We start from the raw sequence: 25,049 nt of genomic DNA on the forward strand, positions 1-25,049 counted from the left end.
CATGCCTAGACCTTGTTCTTATGTATTTTCAACGGTGGAGTTTCTACACACCATAGATTAAGGTGTGGAGCTCTGCTGTACCTCGAGTATTAATGCAATTACTATTGTTCTTCTATTCAATTCAGCTTATTCTTGTTCTAAGATATTCATTCGTACCCAAGAACATGATGAATGTGATGATTATGTGACGCTCATCATCATTCTCACTTATGAACGCGTGCCTGACAACCACTTCCGTTCTACAAGCAAACAAGGCTTGAATGTTTATCTCTTGGATTCCTTAATCAGAATCTTCGTGGTATAAGCTAGAATTGATGGCGGCATTCTTGAGAATCCGAAAAGTCTAAACCTTGTCTGTGGTATTCCGAGTAGGATTTAAGGATTGAATGACTGTGACGAGCTTCAAACTCGCGATTGTGGGGCGTTAGTGACAGATGCAAAAGAATCATTGGATTCTATTCCGACATGATCGAGAACCGACAGATGAATAGCCGTGCTGTGACAGAGCGTGTTGAACATTTTCACTGAGAGGATGGGACTGTAGCCATTGACAACGGTGATACCCAACATACAGCTTGCCATGGAAAGGAGTAAGAAGGATTGGATGAAGACAGTAGGAAAGTAGAGAGACGAAAGGGACAAAGCATCTCCATACGCTTATCTGAAATTCTCACCAATGAATTACATAAGTATTTCTATCTTTATTTTATGTTTTATTTATCTTTTAATCATTAATCCTCCATAACCATTTGAATCCGCCTGACTGAGATTTACAAGATGACCATAGCTTGCTTCATACCAACAATCTCCGTGGGATCGACCCTTACTCGCGTAAGGTTTATTACTTGGACGACCCAGTGCATTTGCTGGTTAGTTGTGCGAAGTTGTGATAAAGAGTTGAGATTGAAATTGAGCATACCATGTTGATGGCGCCATTGATGATCACAATTTCGTGCACCAATAGCCAAGTATAAATTCCTTACTTCTTTTGTCCCTTTACGCCTATTCACGCCATTCCAAAGTATAAATCCCTTTAGCTCTTTTTTCCCACCTCAAGTAATTCTACAAGGGTAATTCAATTTTACGACACTAAGATTTTTTACACTTAACTAGGCACATTGTGAAGAAGAATGTCTTTAGTGCACTGAAAAAAGTACTGTGCCTACACTAGTACCATAGCTTGAGCAGGGAAGATCATGCAGATATTCTCAGCACATGTAAGAAATCTGTGAAATGAATGGGAGATCTGTGTGCTGGTTTTACTGAGCCTAACATTCCAAGTTATTCTCATCATATTAGGTTCTAAGAAGAAACATGCCAGAAGCAGCTTCATCAGCATAATTGTCTGGTTAATATACCTTTCAGCAGATTGGATCGCCACAGTTTTCCTTGGAACTCTTGCCAACAACCTTGGGGACGAGAATGGAGGAAAAGAAGAGGACAGGAACAAAATGCTGCAGTCTCTGTGGGCACCTTTTTTGCTCTTGCATCTCGGTGGCCCTGACACAATAACTGCTTATGCCTTAGAAGACAACACCTTATGGCTAAGGCACTTGCTTGGCCTCCTTGTCCAAGCTTCGGTAGCATTTTATATCTTCCTATTATCTTGGAGCACTGGCGCTTTATCTATCATTTCTCTGGGATTGAAAAGTATGTTGAGCGCACTTGGGTTCTGAGATCAACTAGCTTTGACCAATTTGAAGATTCTCTAATTTTAGCTCCAATTCCGCAACCCCTGGATTTGAAGCATGTTCCACATAATTCTGAGCTTCAATTCCTTCATCGAGGGTATTCCTCGTTTCAGATGTTCAAGCGTCTCTATGCAAGTCTAAGTCTTCGGTTCGCAGAAGGACAACGAAACTACTCATTGATGGTAAAGAAGAACGAAAAGGATGAAATTATCGATGTCCAACAACAGAGTTATTGTGCTTTTAAGTTGGTTGAGGTCCAACTATCATTTCTTTATGATGTTTTGTATACCAAGGCTCCTGGAATTTATTCTCTACCTGGCCTCGTCTTTCGATCCGTCAGCATCTTCTCTATTGTGTCTGCTTTGGTAGCATTTGTTATCTTTGTTGACACTAATCACTTGTCAACGGTTGATGTTTGCATAACATATGCCTTATTTGTTGGTGCCGTTTCACTTGAGCTTTATGCATTTATTTCGTTGATTCTTTCGGACTGGACTATGCGATGGCTAACCAAGAAGAAAAGCTCACTGCAGAGCTTCACAAGATTGTTTTGATCAGATTCTTTCATATAGAGGTAATCATGCTCTAACCAAAAGTAATTGTTTTGATCAGATTGGTTGGAGTGTAGAGGTTGAATTTGGTCACAGCCTCCTCATTTTGGCACATAGCAACTGATATATGCTATGATGCTGCTTCAGAAGATGATAAGAACAACAACTACAATTGCAGACCAAGCAAGAGTTTATCAGATTATATGTTGTATGTTCTACTAATGCGTCCATTCTTGCTGCCTAAATGGATAGATAGGATCACCCATGTTCGAGATTCATTTAGGGAAGCCATAAGGATATTGCAGTGAAAGCAGTTTCCGGTAAAAGATATGCAGATGCTTCCAGAATGCTGATCCAAATGTATAGATAGAGTTATCAGCCGCTCGAAAATCAAAGAAGAGACAAGAGTGGCAAGTATGTGCTGATTGAGGGCTGCCGTCTTGCTTTGCAGTTACAGGATATTGGATGTTCATGGGAAATGATTTGTAAAGTGTGGATTGAGATGTTGAGATCTTGGTTGTAATAGATTCTTATTCACCAAAATCCCCAAAATTCACCAAAAAAAATTCTCAAAATTCACGAAGTAAGTGACTACTGGGTGTTATGGGGATTACAAAGCTTCAAATATGGTGGGGGGATGCATACGGCGTCGTTTTCGGGTGTTATGGCTATTAAAGACCAAATTGTTCTCCAAGAATTTGCTCCCCATCCACTTCAGCAACCGTAACGGACACATCACTCTCCATCCCTCCACCTCAGCAATCTCCGTCACCGTTTCGAGCACCAATTACACGGAATTACTTAATTGTCACGAAATTTACATGGTGATGAATCGAAATGTATTTTCCAATCTTGAGAGACGAAAATGTCCGCATTTTAAAAGGTCAGAGACCTGTTTGTCTTTTACTCTTAATTTTATCTCCGAATATTTAATCTAACCTAATTCAATTGAATAGAGTCGACAATCCAACTTATCGTGATTCAAACTAAAAACAGAATGAGTTAAATTGAGTGTAACTTTAAAATATATTTATAAAGTAGATGGAAATTAAATTCACATATTTTCCATTTTAAAAATTCATAGAACCACTATAAGTCAATTACTTTAATTAATAGTATAATACATTTGTTTTCTTATAAATCTTACTTGAAATAAACTAATATATAAAATAAATTTCTCAAACCCAAACTTCCCAGTCACTTTAATCTGAGTGTTACCAGCGTTTATTTCTCTAGCATCTCTATGTTCTCAGTCTCACTGCACAAATCCTAAATTTCTCTTCTTTCTTTGTAAATTCGCTTCTTCTATCCCTTTTCTGTTATTTCCTTGTGCAGGCCCGGACTCATGCATAGTAGTGAGGGGGCACTTGCCCCCACTTATTTCATATTTTTCAACAAAAAAAAAAATTTATATATATAACATGTTTTTATTTTAAAATTTTAATGACCTCATTAAAAATAAACAAAGTCCAATTATTAAAAGTCCTAAATTTATTTTATTTTTCTATTATTTTGACTATTAGTTAACCTAATCAAATTTAGTTTTTTTCTATTCTCAAATCTCAGTCGTCACTCATTTATTCTTTTAAATTCTCTTTTTAGTTTCATATTTTCAACTTTCTTTTCTATTTCTTATTTAATTGTCATTTTCTCTTCTTTAAAAGGTAAATGTTAAATTCTCTTGTTTTATATAATTCTCTATGACTCTATTTATTTTTCAATTTCATTGTTTTTCTTTTTAATATTTTCAATTGTAAATTTTAATTCAAACAATTATAATTTAAGTATTAATTTATTTTTTTATTCTCTTCATGAATTTATATATTTTATTTTATTCTCAATTTAGTGATCCTTATTACTTATTTTTTTTATCTTTTGTTCTATTTTATTATATGTTATGTTGCATATAAATTTTTAAAGTGAATTGATCAATTTACTAATTTAAAATATATATTTTTTATTTTTACAAATAATAATGAAAAAATATTTCAAAAGAAAGCTACCACTAAAATCTAAAGTCACTCCATTAGTTTTTTCTAATAAAAAGAAATTCTTAGAATTGAAGCGGAAAAAATTAACGGCTAATATAATTTTTGGTTTTTTTTATTCGAATAATTAATGTGTATTTTTATATTTTTAAATTTAAATTAATATATCTTTTGATAGTAATATGTATTATTTTTGCCTCTTTAACATAAAGAATGCCACTCAGATAAAGACGCTTAAAACGTCTTTTTTTAAAGATATTTTCATGTTGTGTTTTAATTGGTTTCTGTATAATTTATTCGGTGTTCCTCATCACATATTATTAAATTCCTCAAAAGGTTTTCTTTCCAAAAACAATAAAAAATATTTAATTTGGACTAAAACAAAAAAAGGTAATAGATTAACTATTAGATTTTTTAAAAAAATTATTTACATAAAAAATATATCACATTCATTAATATATATATATATATATATATATATAACAAGCTCAAGCCTCTTAAAATTTTTATAAATAAAAAAATAATTAATTTATATTCGTACAATATATAAAATAATTACTATATTATTATTATATTATAGATTAAGATTCACTAATTTAATTTTTTTATTTTTAATATAAGCATTAAAAATAAATAAAATTTTTATAACTAAATGTAGTGTAACAAAATATATATAATATTAATTAGTTCTTAAAAAATTCTAAAAAAATAATTTTCTTTTATTTTAGTAAAATAACTATTTATTAAAGTAGATAAATTAATTATTTTCTTCTCGTATACAGTTTTTTTAAGACATAAAAATAATTAATTAGGACATTGGTTAAGATAATTAAAGTCACTATTTCATTAAATTTTTAATTTAAAGAAAAATCCTAGTTAGTTTTGGTATAAAAAATTTGAATTTGAAAATATTGATAAAAATTATGTTAAATTTTGATTTATTTGATTCTCATTTAAATTAATCACTACATAAGTTAAAGTTCTGTTTTAAAGTTATATTCGAGCTTCAATCTGATTTTTAAAGTTTCAATTTACTTTGTTTGATTTTTTAATTTAGGTATCCGTGACTCATATTAGGGTTTTAAGTGTTTAATTGAAAAAAATAAGGTAAAAAAATTTCAATTGTCACATCAAATAGTCGCTAGAATGTATAATGTAGCAGTTGTTAGTCCATCTCAGCATGTCGTTAACGATTTTGTGAGACAGTGACAAAAATAAGATTAGGAACCAATGTGAGTCATAACTATTAAGTTGGGAGACTAAGTTGAGTAAATCAAAATTTTTGAAATTAGATTGAAACATAGTTGTTCGAACCGAATCAGTCATCGAACCGATCAAGCTACTGGTTCACTGGTTTATTGGTTCAACCGAGAAATCACTGGTTAAACTGATAAAACCGATCTCACATAAATATAAAATATAAAATAGTTAAAAACTTAAAATTAAAATTTGAAATACATATCTTCACTAACATTTTATGAAGAATCAAGTCTCAACTTCTAAAAATAACTAATATAAAAAACCATAAAATTTTAATACTACAATAGTATCTTATTTTGACACAATAAAAAAATAATTAATTCAAAAAGCCTATCATCTAACTATAATATCAGTAGATTTTAACACTAACATCAAAACAAATAACCTTAATCACAATACTAGCAATAAAATAGATCAAGTAAATTAATAAATTTTTAGTAAAATTTATATTTATATTAATAATGGTATATAATTAAAATATAATTAATTTTAAAAATAGAAAAAACAAAAATTAAATTAAATTAGATATTTATGTATATTATATAATTAGTATTTGTCAAATAAAGTACTTAGAAGTGCAATGGCTAAGTGGCAAGTAGAGGTTATTTTTGCTCCAAGGTTCTTGGTTCGAGACCTTGTGGAGACATTTTTAAAAATTTTTCAAGCAGCCGGTTAGACCGGTTTGTACCGGTTCTTATCGGTTCACACCGATTTTATTCCTTAAACGGTCCAAGGAGTAGGGTCCGGTTCTAGTTCGGTTCACTAGTTTTCCGGTCAAACCAGCCGATCCAGTTCAGTTTTTACAACTATGGATTGAAATACGAACATAATTTCAGAGACCAATAAGTATTATCTCTTTGTTGACAATTAAGTTGTTTTAATGGTAATTAATATCTAATAATGCTTTATAATAAAAGAAGCATTCTTTTGCAACAATGAACCGATAGTAGTAGTTAGGGGTGTTCATAGATTATATCATATCCATATAAATCCACAGTATTTATCCGTATCTGATCTGTAATTTGAGGATATGATCTGATCTGTAAGATGATCAGATTGCATCGAATCAGATCCACACTCTAATCAGATAGAAGTAAACATGTTTAAAAAAGTAAACAAAAAAATTATTGACCTTTTTTATAAAAATAAAATTTTTTAATATTTTTTATTTTATGGATATATTTGATATCTGATCCAAACATAAAAAGTGCGAACATCGAATTTGATCTAATGAGTTTAGTGCGGATTAGATTGAAATTTCAGCCATATCCCATCTGTAAACACCCCTAGTAATAATAACTAAAAAATTATAATAATTATATTTTTAACTAAGAGGAAGTACACAAAAAAAAAGTACTAAATACAATAACATTTAATCAAATATTAAAAAAATTTTACTTTAAAATAGTTGGATTTTTTTCTCATATATATATATATATATATATATATATATATATATATATATATATATATAATGTAATAATAATAATAATATGATAATTATTTTATATATCACACAAATATAAACGTTTTTTTCTATGATCTTAAGAAAGGTTTTGTAAGTCCTAACCTTGTTATCAATTTTTGTAGTGTTAGCCATCATATTATCAATTTGATTCATATATAATTCGGATGATAAATTATTTGGTGACGTGCTTCCTTTTTTACTGTGATATACTTGTTATTATTATTATTATTATTATTATTATTATTATTATTATTATTATTATTATTATTATGTACATTAAAAAATAACAGGCCAAATTATTGTCATAACATAATAGAAGTATGGAAGTTTATCATTTTTCTCTATTGGAGGAAACAAAATTTTTTTCAATAGTTTATTTATCGTTTAGTAGAATAAAAATAAATTTTATTAGAATAAATTTTAGTACGAGTTTAGTGTTTTTATTCATCATAAAATATTTATAGAATTACTCGTAGATAAATTTTGGAAAAAAGAAAAAAAACCATGATTTTTAATTTTATTTTTAAATAAACTTTATTTTTAATTTTAAAATAAATCTTATTTTTATTTTTTAATAATATTAATTTTTTATTGTATATAATTATTCAATTATTTTTTAATCATATATAAATAAATTATTCTTAATAAGATTTTTTTGTGTTATTTAATTATCTTTTTTAAAAAATAATTAATTATTAAAATAATTAAACTTTTCACAACAAAAATAATAAAAAATTATGAACGAAAAAAATTAACCATCCTGATAATTTTTTGTATTTTTATTCATATTTTAATTATAAACATAAATATAATTTATTATATTATTTATGAAATGTGACTATAGATGTAGATAAAATTTAGTTATATTACTTATATATAGTTTCATTATATTGTATTGCTTATAAAGTTAGATTGTAATTATGACAATAGAATTGTTCTTGTATTTTTATATATGTGACTAATTAGTGGTGTTAAAACATTACTCTTAATTATAAATAAGGTTTATAATTTAAAAAATCAAAGACTTAATTAAAAAGATACGAAAAAAATGATGTTAAAATATTCTAACTCTTTAAAATAAAAATATTCAAAATTCAATTAAAAATTATTTAAAATTTAATTTATATTCAATGTGTTTTGTATTAAATATATTTAATAACCTATTATATCATATTGGTTGAAATTAATTTTTATAATGTTAATTTTTTAATAACACTTTATTAAAAAAATCATCTTTTCAGAATTTTTTAAAAACTAATTAATATTATATATATTTTGTTACATTACATCTTGTTAAAAATTTATTTATTTTTAATGCTTATATTAAAAATAAAAATAAAATTTAAATTAATAAATTTTAATCTATAATATAATAATAATATAATAATTATTTTATATATTACACAAATAAAAATTAATTATTTTTTATTTATAAAAATTTTAAGAGCTTTATATATATATATATATATATACTTTTTTTTTGATGAATGTGATATATTTTTTATGTAAATAATCTTTTAAAAAAATTTAATAATTAATCTATTACTTTTTTTGTTTTAGTCTAAATTAAATGTTTTTTTGTTTTTGGAAAGAAAATCTTTTAAAAAATTTAATAATATATGATGAAGAATACCGAATAAATTATACAAAAATTAATTAAAACACAACATATAAATATTTAAAAAAAAATATTTTAAACGTCTTTATTTAAGTGACCTCTAACATAAATTTTTTGGATTTGTCACGTGTGTCTGGCATTCCTACTCACTACAGTGTCACTTAAAGCTCTAACGTCCCTGCTCGAGTCCGTATCTGGAGTATCTTCTTTCAGTGCGACTAGAGTCAGATTGAAATTTTTTTTACTATAGTGGCTACGCGGTACTTTAAAAAAAGTATTGCCAAAAATTAAAGTAATACTTTTTATTATTTAATAGTATTTTTTAATTTAAAAAATAAAAAAATTATTATCAAAATATAAAAATGTGACTTTAATTTTAATAATATTTGTATAATCCCTATAATTACCAAAATATCTTTATACTATAATCCACCATTTATATATATTTTATAGATATAATTTAAAAATATTTTTTGACTAAATTGCCATGTCTATAAGTTATATAGAAAATTTTCTATGAATAAATAAAAGTAATATTGTACTCCAAAAAATAATAAATATTATTTTTATCTATAAAAATTCAGAATAAGGAAAAAATTATCCACAAATAAATTTAATGATTAGATATGTTTGTCACACAAATATTTTTTTTTGACAAGTACAAAACTAGTTTGCTTTCTTCATGAATTAATTTTTTTGACAAGTAAAATTATAGTTTACTTGATATTATTTTAAGATTTAGCTTGATAAGTTTCATATAAAATACGATTTACAAATCAATAGAGATAATTTAAGTTATTTTCCAATTCTATGTATGTTATTTGAAAAAATCCAATGAAATCACCTAAATACATATATCAAGATGAAGATGCCCATGTATGCTCTAGACTATTTGCAAATTCCTTCTCTCTGCCAAAAAGTACTGTCTTGTGGTTTGCATTTGGAATTATGTTAATTTCAGCATTTGGAGCCTTCTTCTTTAAGTTAATGCAGCATTCTATTGGTACAACCTCATCCTTGTTACCTTGTATTATATTAATAATAACCCCAGCTTCGGTCGATATTCTGAGATAAGTGTCCATAAATTTCGCCCCACCACATATCACATTGTGCATGGAACTCCAAGCTGAGTGATGAGTGTGCCTAGGCAAGTCTATGATCAAGAAATGAAGCTCCCTGAGAACAGAAAAAACACATGCTTAGTTATCATCATTATTGTTGATAATTAGCAAGTAATAGAGACTAGAAATATGTAATGTCTTCTATACATTTTAATTTAGAGTAGGGTATTTTGGTCCTTAAGGTTTAAAGTGTTCTATTTGAATCCAAAAAAGTTTCATTTAGCATTAATTTAGTCCCACATTGAGGTCAAAATTAAATAATTAACAAAATGTCCTACATAACAACAGTTCAAGAACAAAATCGATAATTTGAAGAACAAGTACAAGTTCTATAGGCACAAAATCAACCATTATGCTTATTTATCATTTTCTTTAGTTTTATAAAAAATATTTTATTTATATTATAAAAAAATAATAAATAAATGTATTGATGTATCAATGGTTGATTTTATGCCTCTGGAGTTTGTACTTGTTCTCCAGATTATCAATTTTGTTCTTGTACTGTTGTTATGTAGAACATTTTGTTAATTATTTAATTTTGATCTCACTGTGGAACTAAATTGATGCTAAATAAAATTTTTTTAGATTCAAATAGAACACTTTAAATTTTAAAGATCAAAACAGAATTACGCCCAAATTTAAGAGACCAATTTAGTACTTTACCCTTTACAGTAAATTACAATGATTCACCTAAGATTAGGTGGTATTCCAGATAAGGTTAGGTGATATACATTGACGTTCCTAAAGATAATGAAAAGGTCAAATGTTATGCTTATTATGTCATATTTTATGAAATACATGAATATTGAATGTCCTAGAAGTATAAAAAATGTGTTTCTAACATAGAAATATTTTGTTTCTTTATCTTTGTCTTCAAAACCAAAAAGTTTTTTATTTCAGGTTTAGAAATATTATCCTAAAAAATTCTTAAATATAAAATGAGATTAGTATATAATATAAAAAATATGAATAGTGTCATCTAATTTTATAGAAAATCAATATAATTATGTTATAATTTACTAATGTCTTGTCAATAAACACAAATATATATAAACAAAAAATTCAAATCAAATTATTCTTATTTACTTTATATAAAGAGGTATAAATACAAAAATATTATGACGTGCACACAAAAAATCAGTCACTAAATTAATTATTATGTAGTTGTATATAAATTAACGTTGTGTTTAATTTATTTTTAATATGTATTCTATAGAGAGAAGGTTGATATGGTGGTTGATTTTTTGTTTATGAAACATGGTTGGTATAGATAATAATGGAAAGAAACGTTTGTTACCTCTTGAGAGTAATGAATTTGAGAATGGACTCCCATATCCTATGGTTTCTGCAGTAGAGAAAGCAAATGCATCTACCCAAGTGCTCATACCATGACATAAATGAAGAACCAAATGCTAATGGAGGCCACAATTTCTTCCCAGCCATATTTGCCAGCGCTTTTAAACAAGCATCGTTGCCTTCAGAAGGAGAGTATGGCTGCCACCAGAGAATCATAAGCAGAATAATGGAGAAAAGTAAGAATACATTACTAGGCAATAAGTCATAACAGTAAAAGTATGTAACTCTTATAACTAGATAATGCAATGACATTAATTATAAATAAATATGCTTAAATGACATTGACCTCAATTTTTTTGTTTTATTATTATATTAGAAGATTAAAAAATGGTATATGCACACTAAAAATCAATCTGTATATATTTGTATAAAAATATATATGGTTTAACTTATTTTCAATATGTATTTTATATTTTAAAATATATTATATATAGATGACTATTTTGATGACTAATTTTTTGTGCATATAGCATATATTACAGTCACATCTTTTTTTTATTAAAATATACTAACTGAATATTTTTGTATTTTGTAAAATGTGTAAATTAAGGAGTATTTATGTAATGGTGTCTTTTATGGTGTCTAGATTTTATACGAAGAATTCAAAAAAAAAATGATGAATCCCACCATTTTTTATCTCTACTTTTAGGCAATTTAAGAAAAAAATTATAGGCACCAAAGAATCTCTTTTATGTAATATTGTCTAAAAGAAGAAAAAATCAAGGTAATTTACACAACCAAAAAAGGAAAAAAAAAGTACTAATCAGTTATGAGCCTTTAATATTACACAAACACCTTTTCTATTTGTAAAAAGCATATACTATTGTTAACACAGTTGCGTTTTCTAAAATATGACATTGACATGATGCTAATACACAAGTTAAGGTGTATTTGTTTAATATTTTTGAAGATTAGTATCCTGTTTGGGTGTAAGGCACTTACAGGTGCAACAAGAGTGATTGATTTTACACAAGTGGGGTACTTTGCAGCAATTGCCAATGCAATTATGCATCCCATGGAATGTGCAACCAAATGGAAAGTGTCTAACTTCAATGGCTGAATCACTGATTTCTCAATCATTTCCACATGTTCCTTCAATGTGTACATGCAATCCCTTGGCTTTGGACTCTTTCCAAATCCCAAAAGGTCTATGGCAATCAATCTGTAATCTTGATTCACTTTCTCAGAAAAACATGGAAACACTGTCTCTGTCCAGAATGAGCAAGAACAGATAAATCCATGCAAGAATATCACATTCTCTGAAGGCCTTCTTCCCCTGCAATTCTCACCATCTGTCAAAAAGTCATAGAATCATCTTCCAATATACAATTTGTGTCTAGATGCATTGAGTGTAACAAATGGAACAGCAAAGATTCATTAGTAGGATTATGATACCATTTAAAGGTTCCTTCACAACAAAATGAAGCCTATAGTCACCATCATCATTCATCCATGAAAGGCAAGACTCACATCCACAATCAGACCAGCTTTTTTTCATTAACCTTCCACCAATTTTCTCACATTCTTCATTGGAATCCTCCCTTTTACACCTAATTTTCAAGAACCTCGTCATTTCTCTAAAAATGTTCTTCCTCTCGTTTAGGCTCTCTGACAAGCCATAATCTTCATCTTCCTTCACATTCTTTTCTTTCCGGCAGCAACAAGGGGAAGCCTCCCCTTCAATGTACTCATCAAGGAATCTAAAGATAACGCAGAAAATGGCGTCAAGAAGATCGAAGACGAGGAACACAACAAAACATATGATTGAGTTGAGAACCTGAGCAGCATTGCTCAACCATTTTTGTAAAGAAACTGCAGCAGGAGACATGGTGATGCCAAAGCTAAAAGCCTAAAACCATATCCTTATCTTTCTTTTCTATTGATGCAATCAGCAACAAGTCCTTATGAAAAATGTCACCTGATTCTGTTTCTGAGGGAGAACTAGTTACACTACTTGACAAAGAAATTTAACAGCTATATACATTTACTTCATTTATATCATAAAAAAATGTAAAATTTAATAAATCTTTCATATTAGGCTAAGAATAGAGTATCTAGACAGAGTAGAGTGCTTGAGAAGGTGGCTGGCATCTTCTGGAGATTGGACTAATAGTTCAGATTTGGTGCTTGCTAGAATATATAAAATCGTGATAGAGGTTTGGCCACGTCTTCAAGAATATTTAGCCACATTCAGGGTCCCCTATCATGTCTTTGACAGTTTGACCTGTAAAATTTCACCGGAGTTATTATTATTATTATTATTAAGTTTAATTACTCATTTAGCTTCTATAGTTTTATTAAATTTTTAATTAAGTCTTTATATTTTTTTTGGACAATTTATTTATTTAAATAGAATGGGAGATTCCTTTACCTAAATGTGCAAAACTGTTTGTTGTTACGTGCATGTGCAAAAAGTCATTTCTATGTAATCCGTGACAACCCACCACGGTTTCAGAACGTGCATAAACCGTGGCAGGTCCCAGCGGTTTATGGGCAAAAATTATAGAGTGTAAACCGTGGTAAGTCACTACGGTTTACGAAGGAGAAATGGCATGCATAAACCGTGGAGAGTCACCACGGTTTATGAGAAAAGTTGATTACACATAAAACCCGGTAACCGCGGTTTATGTGTGTGTAGCTATATAACTAATCCGCTGAAGACAGGGACGGATCATTTGAGACAGCACAAAAAAAAAGGAAGTTGTTGTTGTGTTGAGAGGATTTGGGAAAACTTTGGAGGTGTGAAGGAAGAGTGGGTGGTGGAGCCAATGGAGGATGAGGATCGCTTGTACCGACTAAATGGCGTCGCTCACGTGGCAGGATATATCGACGAAAAGGTTAGTTACTATTATTGTTATTATTATTGTTATTAAAATTCATACTAATATAGCAATTGATATTATTAGGAATATTGTTAGTAAAAATATTTTATTATGTTTATTTGTATTGTTATTCTGATTAATGTTATTTACATAAATATTGATATTATTATGGTTACTGTCAATCAAAATGTGAGGCGTTTATTAATATTGTCTACGTAAATGTTAATATTATTATCGGTATTGTTAGTAATGCATATTTTATCATGCTTATTTATCTTGTTAGTCTGGTTAATAAACCGTGGTAACCCACAAGGGTTTATGTGCAATCAACTTTACTCATAAAACTTGGTGACTCTCCACGGTTTATACATGCCATCTTTCCTTCGTAAACCGTGGTGACTTACCACGGTTTACACTCTATAATTTTTGTCCATAAACCGCTGGGACCTGCCACGGTTTATGCACGTTTTGAAACCGTGGTGGGTTGCCACGGATTACATAAAAATGGTTTTTTGCACATGCACGTAACAACAACCAGTTTTGCACAATTAAGTAAACGATTCTGCTATTCTATTTATTTAAGCAAATTGCCCTTTTTTTTTCTTTTCAATTAAGTCCTTATACTCTATTAGATTTTGTAACTAAATCTCTATCGTGACAAAAACATTGAAATTAACAAAGTATTCTGTTAAACTATACAAAATATTCAATCAATTATTAAGTATATTCGTTTTGTTTAATCGTTAATTTGAACATTTTGTTACGAAAGAGACTTAATTATAAAATAGTATAGTGACTCAACCGAAAAAAAATGTATAGAGCCTTAATTGAAAATTCAGTAAAACTATTAAAGATCGACATAATAATTAAACCTTATTATTAGGTGCATCTGTTTTTTTCATTTGATTTCACATCCAACGATTGCCAATTGTCATCTCATTAGCAAAATATGCACACATACTAATAAGAACGCGAGATATGATACGATACAAGATACGAGATACGAGATACGCTGACACACGAATTTTAAAATTTTATAAGACATGAAGACACATATATATAAAAAATATAAAGTATTTTTTAGATAAATCATAATAATATTTTAATATTTTATTAATATTAAAACATAAATTAATTTTTTGTCTTATTTTAATTATATAAAATATTTAAAAATATTTTATTTCAACAAATAATAATATATATTATTTCTAAATTTATGTCAAGAATACATTTAAGAATAAAGTTGGATACATAATGGTATATAAGTATCTTAAAACATGTTAAGAGATAATATTTTTTTATTTTTTATTAAAATACGGTTGAATACAGTATCGAATAAATGTCGATAAGTATTATGTTTAAAATGTGTCTGATGCGTAGATACAACAATTGGGCGAAATGTTTGTACTTGATAGACAAAATTCTATATATAAGTGTGTCTCCAATTTTTTTGTTATTATTTTATTTTATTTTTACAACTTTGTCTATGTTATGTACAAATATGGATAAAGGGGGAAGCTTACATTATGCTCTCGAAAACTAATATAAAATTTTGTCAAATCTTTATGAAGTTGCAACCTGCAAGGTAAATAAGTTAGGAAGAATTTTAAATGTATCTAGAACACCAATATTTCAATTATTTTAATCGTTGATCACAATTATAAAAAATATATATAATATATATTAATTAAAATTAATTATTAAAATTATTGAAATACCGAAATTTTCGCTATACTTGAAATTTTTCCAATAAGTTAATCTATGCTAAAACAGTAGAAATGTAAAATATCGTCTTAAGTTGTTTAAATATGTAGAAAAAAGTCTGACAGAATATTTATTTAAGAAGGTGGATCAAATAAAAATAGACAAATAACAAAGAATAGAAAAAATTCTAGACAGATCATATATAAGGTAGTTAAGAGAAATTTATCTGTGAACAAGCCATTTTATAAACTCCAATTTCAATCCTATTTCTACATTCCATATAGTAAAACAGCCTGAAAATATTGGTTTTACTGCATCACTAATTTCTGAAATTTGACAGACTAAGATGGTAAGTAACTCAAACACATGCATAGATAATTCATCAAAAATTTCTTACAATAATACAAAGTAATAGTTACTAGTAAGGTTAAAACACCATTATATTTCTTTCTGCACTCGCGAATAAATGGGATACAAATATTTGCCGATAAAATTTTAATCTCATTCAAAAAATAAAATAAGAACAACTGGAAAACTAATTAGTGCTCTTCAGCTACCTTCATTTTCCTTTTTAAGAGGATCTGAACTCACAACAGGAAGGTTTCTTCGGTACTGCTGAGATGTCAACCTCCTTTCCAACGGCGTTTTCCTCTTGCTCACAACGAATCTATTCACGCCTTTACGCATAGGCATTATCGAAGGAAAATCTTCATCTGGAATCTGACTGAGCTCAGAGATATCCTTGATCTGTGCAACACGACGGAACCACCTCTCTGCCTTTGCCTCCTCTGACATGTCCAAAGGATCTGGTTCCTTGACAGCTGACCCCTCCAAACTCTTTCCTGTCCACTGTGTTCTGTTATTCTGGTTTTCCAAACTGCCTGTCAAATTTGGCTCTTGATTGCTGTTCTTGTTCCCGAAATTCTCTTGATTGAAACTGGAATTTCCACTAGTTAATGCCCCAGAAATGGAACCAATATCATTTTTAGTCGAGTGCTGTCCAGAAGGTTCCAGACTACTGTTCTTCATGTTTTCATCTTGTCTTCTAATCTCTCTGACATTTTCTTTTCTTTCCCGGCCAAGTGTAGCATTATCTAACATCTCTGGAACCCCAGACATTGTTTCAGCATTGGTCAAACCTGGGGAATAGTTTGCACCTCGTAACTCAGCTCTAGCTCTAGCATCATCTGGCATCTTTGGAGGATTCTCTGCCGCTTCAGATATTGAAGATGATTCAGCATTCGAAGAAATATCTACTGAATCTACTCCATTTTCCGGTTGCTTGTCCTTTTTGGCAAAGTAATCTGGAGGGAAGGGAACAAAGGGGACAAAGTTGGTATTGTTGCCAGATTGTTCCATGGCCAATTGTCTCTTGTATGCAGGTGAAGTCAAAGATCGATCCTTTTTCTTGCTAACAACAAATCGGTTTTCTCCTGTGCGCATGGGCATTACTTCAGGGAAGTTCTCATCAGATACCCTGCTTGATGAATCTGAAATATCATGCAACTCAGCAACCTTTCTAAACCACCGCTCAGATTTTTCAGCTTGCTCTTTCTCCTTATCTATGATGCCATTTTGGTTTGTAGAATTATTAGAAAGTTGTGAATTGTTACCTGTACTAGTACCTGCATACTGAGCATCAGTTTCGCTCTTTTCTGTTGTCATGTTCTCAATTTTTTGGGCAGCCAGATCTGAAGACAATCGAGGATCATTTATCCTGGTTGATTCCACAGATTTAAAATCCTCAACCCCGGGAATGCCATTATTGTCCAAGTTTCTCCTGTATCGAGCGTCAGCCAATCTCCTCTCCAACGGAGTTTTCCTTGTGCTCACAACAAATCTATTTACTCCTTTCCTTAATGGCATTATCTCGGGAAAATCTTCATCCCCAATCAAGCTGTTAATATCCGCACTGCTATCTAGTTGAGAAACCTTACTAAACCAACGCCGTGCTTTCTCTTCATTAGCAGCTAGTCTGCTATCAATCTCTGAAGTATTAGTATTGTCTCCATTTCCATACCCCATATTTGACAGGGTATTGGCAGGACCCAAAGATATCTGTCCCGGTCGCTTGCAATCACACCTTAAGCAAGTCATATTCCTCCCATAATTATAGAAATCGCACCTTGAAAAACAAAATTTCATTAATTGGTTGTGTACATCAAAATTAGAGGGAACAAAAAATAGACGGGTACACATACTGAGGACATTCCCATTCTCCTCCTGTCAATTGTCTTTTTGGCCTTGCTTCCTCACACTCGCGGCATTTAACATTTCTTGCGAAATTCATGAAATTACACCTGCTCAATATTTGAAAGGGAGTGCACTGATTTATCAGAATACTCTTCACAATACTTGAGGAAACAAAATTAACCAATTGTAATTCAAAGTGAAAAGATAAACGATAATGTCCTGCCTACCTTGGGCAAATCCAATCACCCCTTTTCATTTCAATGTTTCGACCAGGAGGCATTGTCTGTCCATATCCACTAGATATTTGATTTTGCATCGAATCAGAAGAGTTGGGCCCAGGTGCACTGTAACTCAGCTTGTAAAGTTCACCAAACAGATTTCTCACTGATGATTCAACAATATCTCTGTTAGATAGATTATTGCTTTCAGATGTAACCAATGGGTTACTTGCATAACTAAGCATAAACTTCATTAGATCAACTGTTGTTGCTCTGTCAGTGTCCAATACCTATAAAGGGCATAACATGTGCAACTAGATCAATGGCTGCTAACTGCTTTAACACACATGACAATGTGAATTAACTGTTCTCACATCACATATTTTCGAATATTGGAATGAAATGGAAAAGATGCAACTATGCAGAACAGAAGTTTAGGATTTTGGGAAATCTCCATTTTTTCACTTTTCTTAGGAGTTAGAACACCAAAAGAGAAATATACTTGAGCAATCCTTATATGTCAACTTCCAACCACTCAAAAGCAAACTTCTTTCGATTGCTTTCTAGTTTCTAGTTCATTTGTGATTATAATTGATATACGTATTGCCCACAAATAAGTTAGAAAATCAAATAATTTCCTAACAATCTCCCACTTGGGCTATACATATATTATTTCTTGACATAATCACATCTTTATAAACTTTATGCACGCATCTAAATGCTATTTCTTTCATTACTTTAACAATCTGGTCCGTCTCATACATTAGATATGGAATTACCGCAGCTTTTATCACATTAAATGCCGTGACTAAACCACGCCAATCACCATCCTAATATACTTAACGACATAGATCAAATTTGGATGAGTAATATGGAAATTACATGACAAGTGATCTCATGCATGTCTATTTCCAGCTGGTCCAACTTTATTGAGATCAAACACAATACAAATATTGTAAAATAAACATTTCATATAACATGAAATAAACCATCAACTTAGTTCTGCAGAAAATAACCCAATATTAGTTCAAAAGAGGTGTTGTGAGTGATTAACTGGTTAAGCATGACTATTATATCCCAAAGAAAACTAGAATGCAGCAGCATTTAGGACAAAGCACATCTTATCATCCATTCAAGAAGGAAAACAAATTTAGCATGAAACTTTTTTGGTTTTTCTAGACAAACTTATGAAATAATCTCAAGGCATGAAATGAAAAAGCACCCCCAAATTTTTCCTATAAAGAAGTGGGAACTTAACAAGAGAAAGGTACGCATATATTAGGTTGCTAAAGCAACAAGAGTATCTAATTAACCCAACATTGAGAATAATGGATTGATATATAACTATTTCAATGTCACAAACTAGTCAACTTCGATATCCCTATCCATTCAAGAAAAGAAACAACGACAAAAAAAAATAATAATAATAACTGGGCACTTACGGCGGCATCATTGGTTGACACGAAAGCTTTCATCTTTGCGATGGATTCCTTTGCATCTCGGAACAGAAAGGGGACACCATTTTCAGCCACAACCCCGATGTCTCTCTTCGAAAGCAACCTACATAAATGCAAGCATACAGCCATTCAATTCAATTCATCACTTGTCAATAATCGGAGCAGATAGTTGGATTGGAAACGGAAGAAAAAACGAACCGCAAGAGGTTGGGTCTATCGGCGGCGAAGGCGTAGCAAGCGGCAGCCTCGGCAACGAATTGGCGCGACAACTCAGGGGGCGGCGCGAATGTTCCGAGGTCAGGGGGCGGGCGGTGGAGGTACCCGGCGGAGGTGAGGTGGGAGAGGAAGCGGGACCACTCGGGCCATGGGTGTGAAACTGAGGAAGGAAAGGTGTCGGAAGAAGGAGAGAAAGCTGCTACGGTTTGAAAGCGTTGCTGCTGCTGGTGCTGCTGTTGTGGTTGTGGATGGTGATGGTGCTGGGAGGGTTTGAGTTTCAGAGGAGAGGGTGCAAAAGTTGAAAAGGGAGTGGAGAGGCGGCGGAAGTTTGCGGAGAGGAGGAGGAGGTGGCGGCGGTGGCGGAGGAGAGGGGAGGGAGCTGTGGTGAGGAGAGAGAGGAACCGTGGGGCGGCCCCAACCATGTTTTTTGCGAGTGTGTGTATCCTTGCTTTTCTTCACCCCAATGCAAATAAATAAGTCAGTCACTGCACTTAACTCGGGCACTGAGCTCAATTCTTTTAGTCCCACTCAGTCATTGGCTTTCTTTTTTAAATAATTTTTTTTATTTACCTATTTAAATCGGAATATAGAAAATGTTATGGTGCGTTAGTTTGTATTTTTATTTTTTAAAAGAAAAAATAAAAACAAAAGATGAAAGAAAATTTTTATTATTTTTATTTTTTTTATAAAATTCAAAAATAAAATATACAAAAAATAAAAATAAAAAATACAAATACAAATCAAATACGTACTTATCCATTTATATATTTATTCTTTAGTTTCATTTTCACCATTAAAGACAACAAAAATTATATTTATATTACTTTTAGTATTAGCAAAATTAAAAAAGATTTAATTTTTCATTTTTGCGTATTACTAACAAAAATAAATCATTTTTTTCACATTTTCTCGATCACTGCAAACAAAAATGGTTAAAAAGAAGAGAGAGAATCTGTTTTTTTTCTATTCTAAATTTATTTTCACACTTTTTTTTTGGTAAATTTTACTATAGTAATTGAGAAAATATGAAAAAAAAATTAATGTATTTGACTATCAATATATATAAAAATAAAAAATTAGATCTTTTTATTTTTAATGTCACAGTCATAAAAAAAACTATGTGATTTTTATAGTATTTGACTGAAAAATAAAACTAAATGCACAAATTGATAAATTTATGTATCATAATTTAAATTGATAAATAAATAATTTTTTATTAAAATAAAAAAATTTTAATTTCATTTGTGTCAGTATATTCTTTTTATTTAATAATAACATTAAATTTTAAAGTGTTTGAATATAATTGAAAAAAATTATTTGCTAAAAAAAATCACCAAATCTTTGTTTTTAAAAGGAATAAAAAACAAAAAGAGTTTAAAATATTTCAAAACATATAAATAAATAAAGAATATATGTGAAGTGATATTAGAAAAAATAAGAGTGGTATTATTATTTTTCATTAAGGTTAAAAATTTTATATTCCGTATAAATATGTATAAATATGAAGTATGATACTTTATCATTTAATTATTTTTTTATGATTAGATTTAAATTTCTAATATAATTCATAACATTATTTTTAAAAAGTATTGTTTCTATTAGGATTTAACAATGAAAGACCTAAAACTTCTTATGATTTACTATTTTTTTTTTTTGTACAGTGATTTACTATTTTATATCCATGTTATACCGCGAAGAGCTTTCCAAGTAGAAAGGCCCATAAAAGTTTAAAAAACGTCTTAGTCGACTTAGGTATAAACTGTTATGGTTGCTCAGTCCACACAAATCAAGTCTTATCTTAAAGCAACTGATTTGTATCTCATCTAATTTAGAAAACACGTTAGAAGTTTCCTACCAACAAGAGAATCTTGCGTACCAAGTGACCTAATCTTCTCATATAGATAATTATCACACGATTTACTATAAAAGACATTTCTTTACTCAATCATCAACTTTTGATTCACCTATAAATACTTAGATAAGTCCTAAAACTAAGTTCCTCACACCTGATCATACCATTAGCCTTTGATTCACCTATAAATATCTATAGATAAGGTCTAAAACTAAGTTACATACACCATACTCATACATCTACCGACTATAGACCCTTAACTGTCGGTTAGTGCCAAAAAAAAAAAGGTACAAGTACTTCCCGCTCCATGTATAAGGTTATACTTTAGAAAAATTATCTGGTGTACCAGTCAAAAATAGCAAAACACGCTATTTTTGGTACAAATAAGTAGGCTGGGTTAAATTTGTCATGTAGCGATAAAAAAATGGGAAAAAAAAACCTTATACATCTATTAACGGAGATTTTCAATGGATGTGCTATGGTTGTTCTCGCTCCCTTTGACTCTTCTTTAACAACCTTCACCTCTTGATAAACTTTTTCGATTTCCATCTCTTATTCACCGACTTCTTCCAAATTATCTTCATTGCTCAAAATATGTTTCGGAGGTTGTGCACGACCCTCCTCAACTTCAATTTCAAATACAATGGAAGAAGACTCAACAAAACCACCAATGTCACTAATTGGTGTGAAAGTGTCATCAATAATGAAGCTTTTTCCTTGCTCAACTTATCTTAACTCTTCGACCACTCCTTTCAATTTATTGATCTTAACCTCCTTCACTTGTTGCAAGTCATGCTTCAACTTCACTTCTTTTTCTTGAGGTTCCAAGCTTTCTTCCACTCCACATTCTTCAATTGAAGTTGATTCTTCGCATTCAACTATGGATGTGCTAGGATTGTTGCAAGAGTGTATTAAAGCCAAACGGGTTAAAGTTTCGGTTAAGGTAGTCATGATATTTTTTGTCTCTTTTAGTATTCTTCTTGTCTTAAAAAACAATTGGAGTGCTTCTTCTGTTGAGAGTTGTGGAGAAAAAGATGGCTCGTCATTTAGGAGGGGATTTACATATATGGAAGGTGGTTCATGATGGTGAGAATGTTGAGGTGGTGTGTATGGAGGTAATGATTCAAGAGGTTCATGAGAGTATTAATGTTGGATGGTGGTGGTTCTAAGTATGATTCATATGGTTGTTCTTAAAGCACATAAGGTTAGTGATATGGTGGTGGATATGGATTAGGATCATATGAAGGTGTTTGGTGGTACGATGGGACTTGTGAGTATGGTGGTTGAGGACAATGTTGAGGAGGTGGTTGATAAGCATATAGTGCTTGAGGTTTATAACCATAACGAGGGCCACCATATCCATTGGATTGGTATGTATTATCGGGTGGATTGTGACCATAGTAGACCGGAGGAGGATGTTGCCATGAACGTTGTCCATGAGAACGTGGTTCCTCCTGTGATTGATTTTCCGATCCATAATGCGAACTATCATTGAAGTTTCCATTTCCTACAACATAATTACAACCAAATGCAAAGTCAAAAGGGTAAGAATTAATAAAGAAAAGAGAAAATAAAAATAGAAGCTATCACGAAACAAAGAAAAACACACTCCCAACTACTAACAAAAACAAGCAAACAAACAAAAATCAAGCTATTCACAATATTAACATATTCACAATAACCAATAACAAGCACACTTTGTAAATCTCCGTCAACGGCGCCAAAAATTTGACCGCGGGTTGGTTCAGAATTTCTCTAAAAAAGATCTCGTCGCAAGTATAATTCCAAACCAACAAATGACTCGTGTCAGACTTTAAAAGATTGTAATAATATAAATCAATAAAAACCGGGAGTTTTAAATCTTGGGTTTTCTCTCAAAGGAATTGCAGTAAGATGTGTGTATTGGTTATGAGAATAAATGATTTTTAAAAGCAATTGATAAGAAATTAAATTGAAAGAAAACAAAGAACAAACAAAGAATTTAATTATTAAAAGGTATCTGGAAAGGATTGAGAGTCAAGAAATTCCTATCCAAGTCATTAACTACAAATATGGTAATTAAGAAGAGTTAATCCAATTTCGTCATTCCCAAACATCAGAAAAAAGTCAAATAGGCATACTTGATCTTAATCCACAAGTCATTGCCAACTCACTAATTAGACTTAGTGAAAGACTAGTGTTAGTGGAAATAAAATCAACTAGCAACCCTAAAATACTAATCAATATTGGACATCAATGACTCAAGGTCACCTAAGTCTTCAATTCCAAGTCAAGAACACAAAAATCTACTCTAAAATTAAGGAAGGCATTTTATCAAACACTTAGAATGCATAAAAGGAAAAGCATGATAAATTACACGAAAGGGTTAAGTACGATTTTGGTCCCTAAGGTAGGGGCAGAAAAAATTTATTTCATCCCTAACCTTTTTTTCACTACAAAATGGTCTCGAAGATTTAACTAAGTTTTAAAATCGTCTTTTTTACTAAATTTTTTATTTTTATTCCAAAAATACCCTTAACTAAAAAAAATAAAAAAGAAAAAAAAGAAAAAAAAGAAACACGGGTTAAGAAAAGGGGGAGGGTATCAGCTGGAGGGGGTTGGGTTTTGGTTCAGGGAGAAGAGAGGCAATGGAAGGGAAGGGAAGGGCCACCGCCGCTGCTCCTCACCGCCACAGCTCCTTGTTGTTCAGTCTCCGCCGCTGGATCTCACCGTGAGGGTGGACGTCGCTGCTCCTCGCCCTCGCCGACATCATCGCCTCGACCTCGCTGTCATCGTCGCCTCGCCATCGCCCTCGTCTCGCTGCACCTCCTCCTCGCTGTCGCACCTCGTCTCGCCGCACTTCTTCTTCACCGTCGCACCTCGTCTCGTTGTTTGTTTTGGTAATTATATTTATGGATTTTTAGTTTTTGTAATTGAAGATGAATTTGGAAATTTTTTATTATTGTAATTGTATATGATTTCTGTTAATCAACGAGGAAGAATTTTAGTTTTAAATTTTTTTGATGATTCTGAGTTTTGATTGTTCTAGTTTTCTGAGTTCTAATTTTATGAGTTCTGGGTGGGGGTGGGAGTGGTGGGTTTTGAGTTTTTTTGTTCTTATTATGATTCCATTATCATTGTTCTTCTTCTTCTTCTTCTTCTTCTTCTTCTTCTTCTTCTTCTTCTTCTTCTTCTTCTTCTTCTTCTTCTTCTTCTTCTTCTTCTTCTTCTTATGATTCTATTATTGTTCTTCTAATGATGGTGATGACCATGATGATAATGGTGGTGGTAGTGGGTTTTGGTTTAGCTTAAGTTTCTGTTCTGCTTCTGGTTGATTTTGGTTGATTTTGGAGAAGTTCTGATGATGATGATGATGACCATGATGATAATGGTGGTGGTGGGTTCTGGTTTAGCTTGGACTTCTGTTCTGTTTCTAGTTGACGTTGGTTGATTTTGGGGAAGAAGGGGGAAGGGTATTTTTGTTTGAAGGATGATTTTAAAACTTAGTTAAACCTTTGGGACCATTTTGTAGCCAAAAAAGGCTAGGAACGAAAT

The 25,049-nt window shown here is 30.8% G+C and overlaps 2 protein-coding genes across 4 annotated transcripts; both read right to left on the minus strand.

Annotated features, from left to right (window-relative positions):
* Positions 1-9,302: 9,302 nt before the first annotated feature.
* LOC112696865 (probable lysophospholipase BODYGUARD 4) lies at positions 9,303-13,164 on the minus strand. Of its 2 annotated transcripts, XM_025749787.3 has the most exons (5): positions 12,831-13,044; positions 12,449-12,753; positions 11,996-12,345; positions 10,995-11,191; positions 9,303-9,752 (listed from the first exon to the last, which is right to left on the minus strand). In XM_025749787.3, exons 1-5 carry the CDS (start codon positions 12,839-12,841, stop codon positions 9,434-9,436), a joined length of 1,182 nt encoding a protein of 393 aa, XP_025605572.1. In that variant the 5' UTR covers positions 12,842-13,044; the 3' UTR covers positions 9,303-9,433. The 2 variants fall into 2 exon arrangements, with proteins under 2 accessions (XP_025605572.1, XP_025605571.1); XM_025749786.3 differs by having other exon boundaries at positions 12,449-13,164.
* A 2,762-nt stretch (positions 13,165-15,926) lies between these two features.
* Positions 15,927-20,219, minus strand: LOC112696866 (zinc finger protein VAR3, chloroplastic). Of its 2 annotated transcripts, XM_025749789.3 has the most exons (6): positions 19,646-20,219; positions 19,433-19,550; positions 18,000-18,280; positions 17,781-17,879; positions 17,193-17,704; positions 15,927-17,069 (listed from the first exon to the last, which is right to left on the minus strand). In XM_025749789.3, the coding sequence occupies exons 1-6, from the start codon at positions 20,083-20,085 to the stop codon at positions 16,129-16,131; spliced, it is 2,391 nt and encodes a 796-aa protein (XP_025605574.1). In that variant the 5' UTR covers positions 20,086-20,219; the 3' UTR covers positions 15,927-16,128. The 2 variants fall into 2 exon arrangements, with proteins under 2 accessions (XP_025605574.1, XP_025605573.1); XM_025749788.3 differs by having other exon boundaries at positions 15,927-17,704.
* Positions 20,220-25,049: the final 4,830 nt, after the last annotated feature.

Source organism: Arachis hypogaea, chromosome 6, assembly GCF_003086295.3.
Source record: "Arachis hypogaea cultivar Tifrunner chromosome 6, arahy.Tifrunner.gnm2.J5K5, whole genome shotgun sequence".
Taxonomy (NCBI): domain Eukaryota; kingdom Viridiplantae; phylum Streptophyta; class Magnoliopsida; order Fabales; family Fabaceae; genus Arachis; species Arachis hypogaea.

Coding starts and splice junctions, on each gene's coding strand:
- LOC112696866 (XM_025749788.3), bottom strand. CDS start 20,085: ATGGTTGGGGCCGCCCCACGGTTCCTCTCTCTCCTCACCACAGCTCCC. Junction 17,880..17,999: donor GGTGATTGGATTTGCCCAAG/GTAGGCAGGACA, acceptor AATATTGAGCAG/GTGTAATTTCATGAATTTCG. Junction 17,705..17,780: donor GGAGAATGGGAATGTCCTCA/GTATGTGTACCC, acceptor TTGTTTTTCAAG/GTGCGATTTCTATAATTATG.
- LOC112696865 (XM_025749786.3), bottom strand. CDS start 12,881: ATGTCTCCTGCTGCAGTTTCTTTACAAAAATGGTTGAGCAATGCTGCT. Junction 12,346..12,448: donor TGTGAAGGAACCTTTAAATG/GTATCATAATCC, acceptor ACTTTTTGACAG/ATGGTGAGAATTGCAGGGGA. Junction 9,753..10,994: donor AAATTCATTACTCTCAAGAG/GTAACAAACGTT, acceptor TTCTGTTCTCAG/GGAGCTTCATTTCTTGATCA.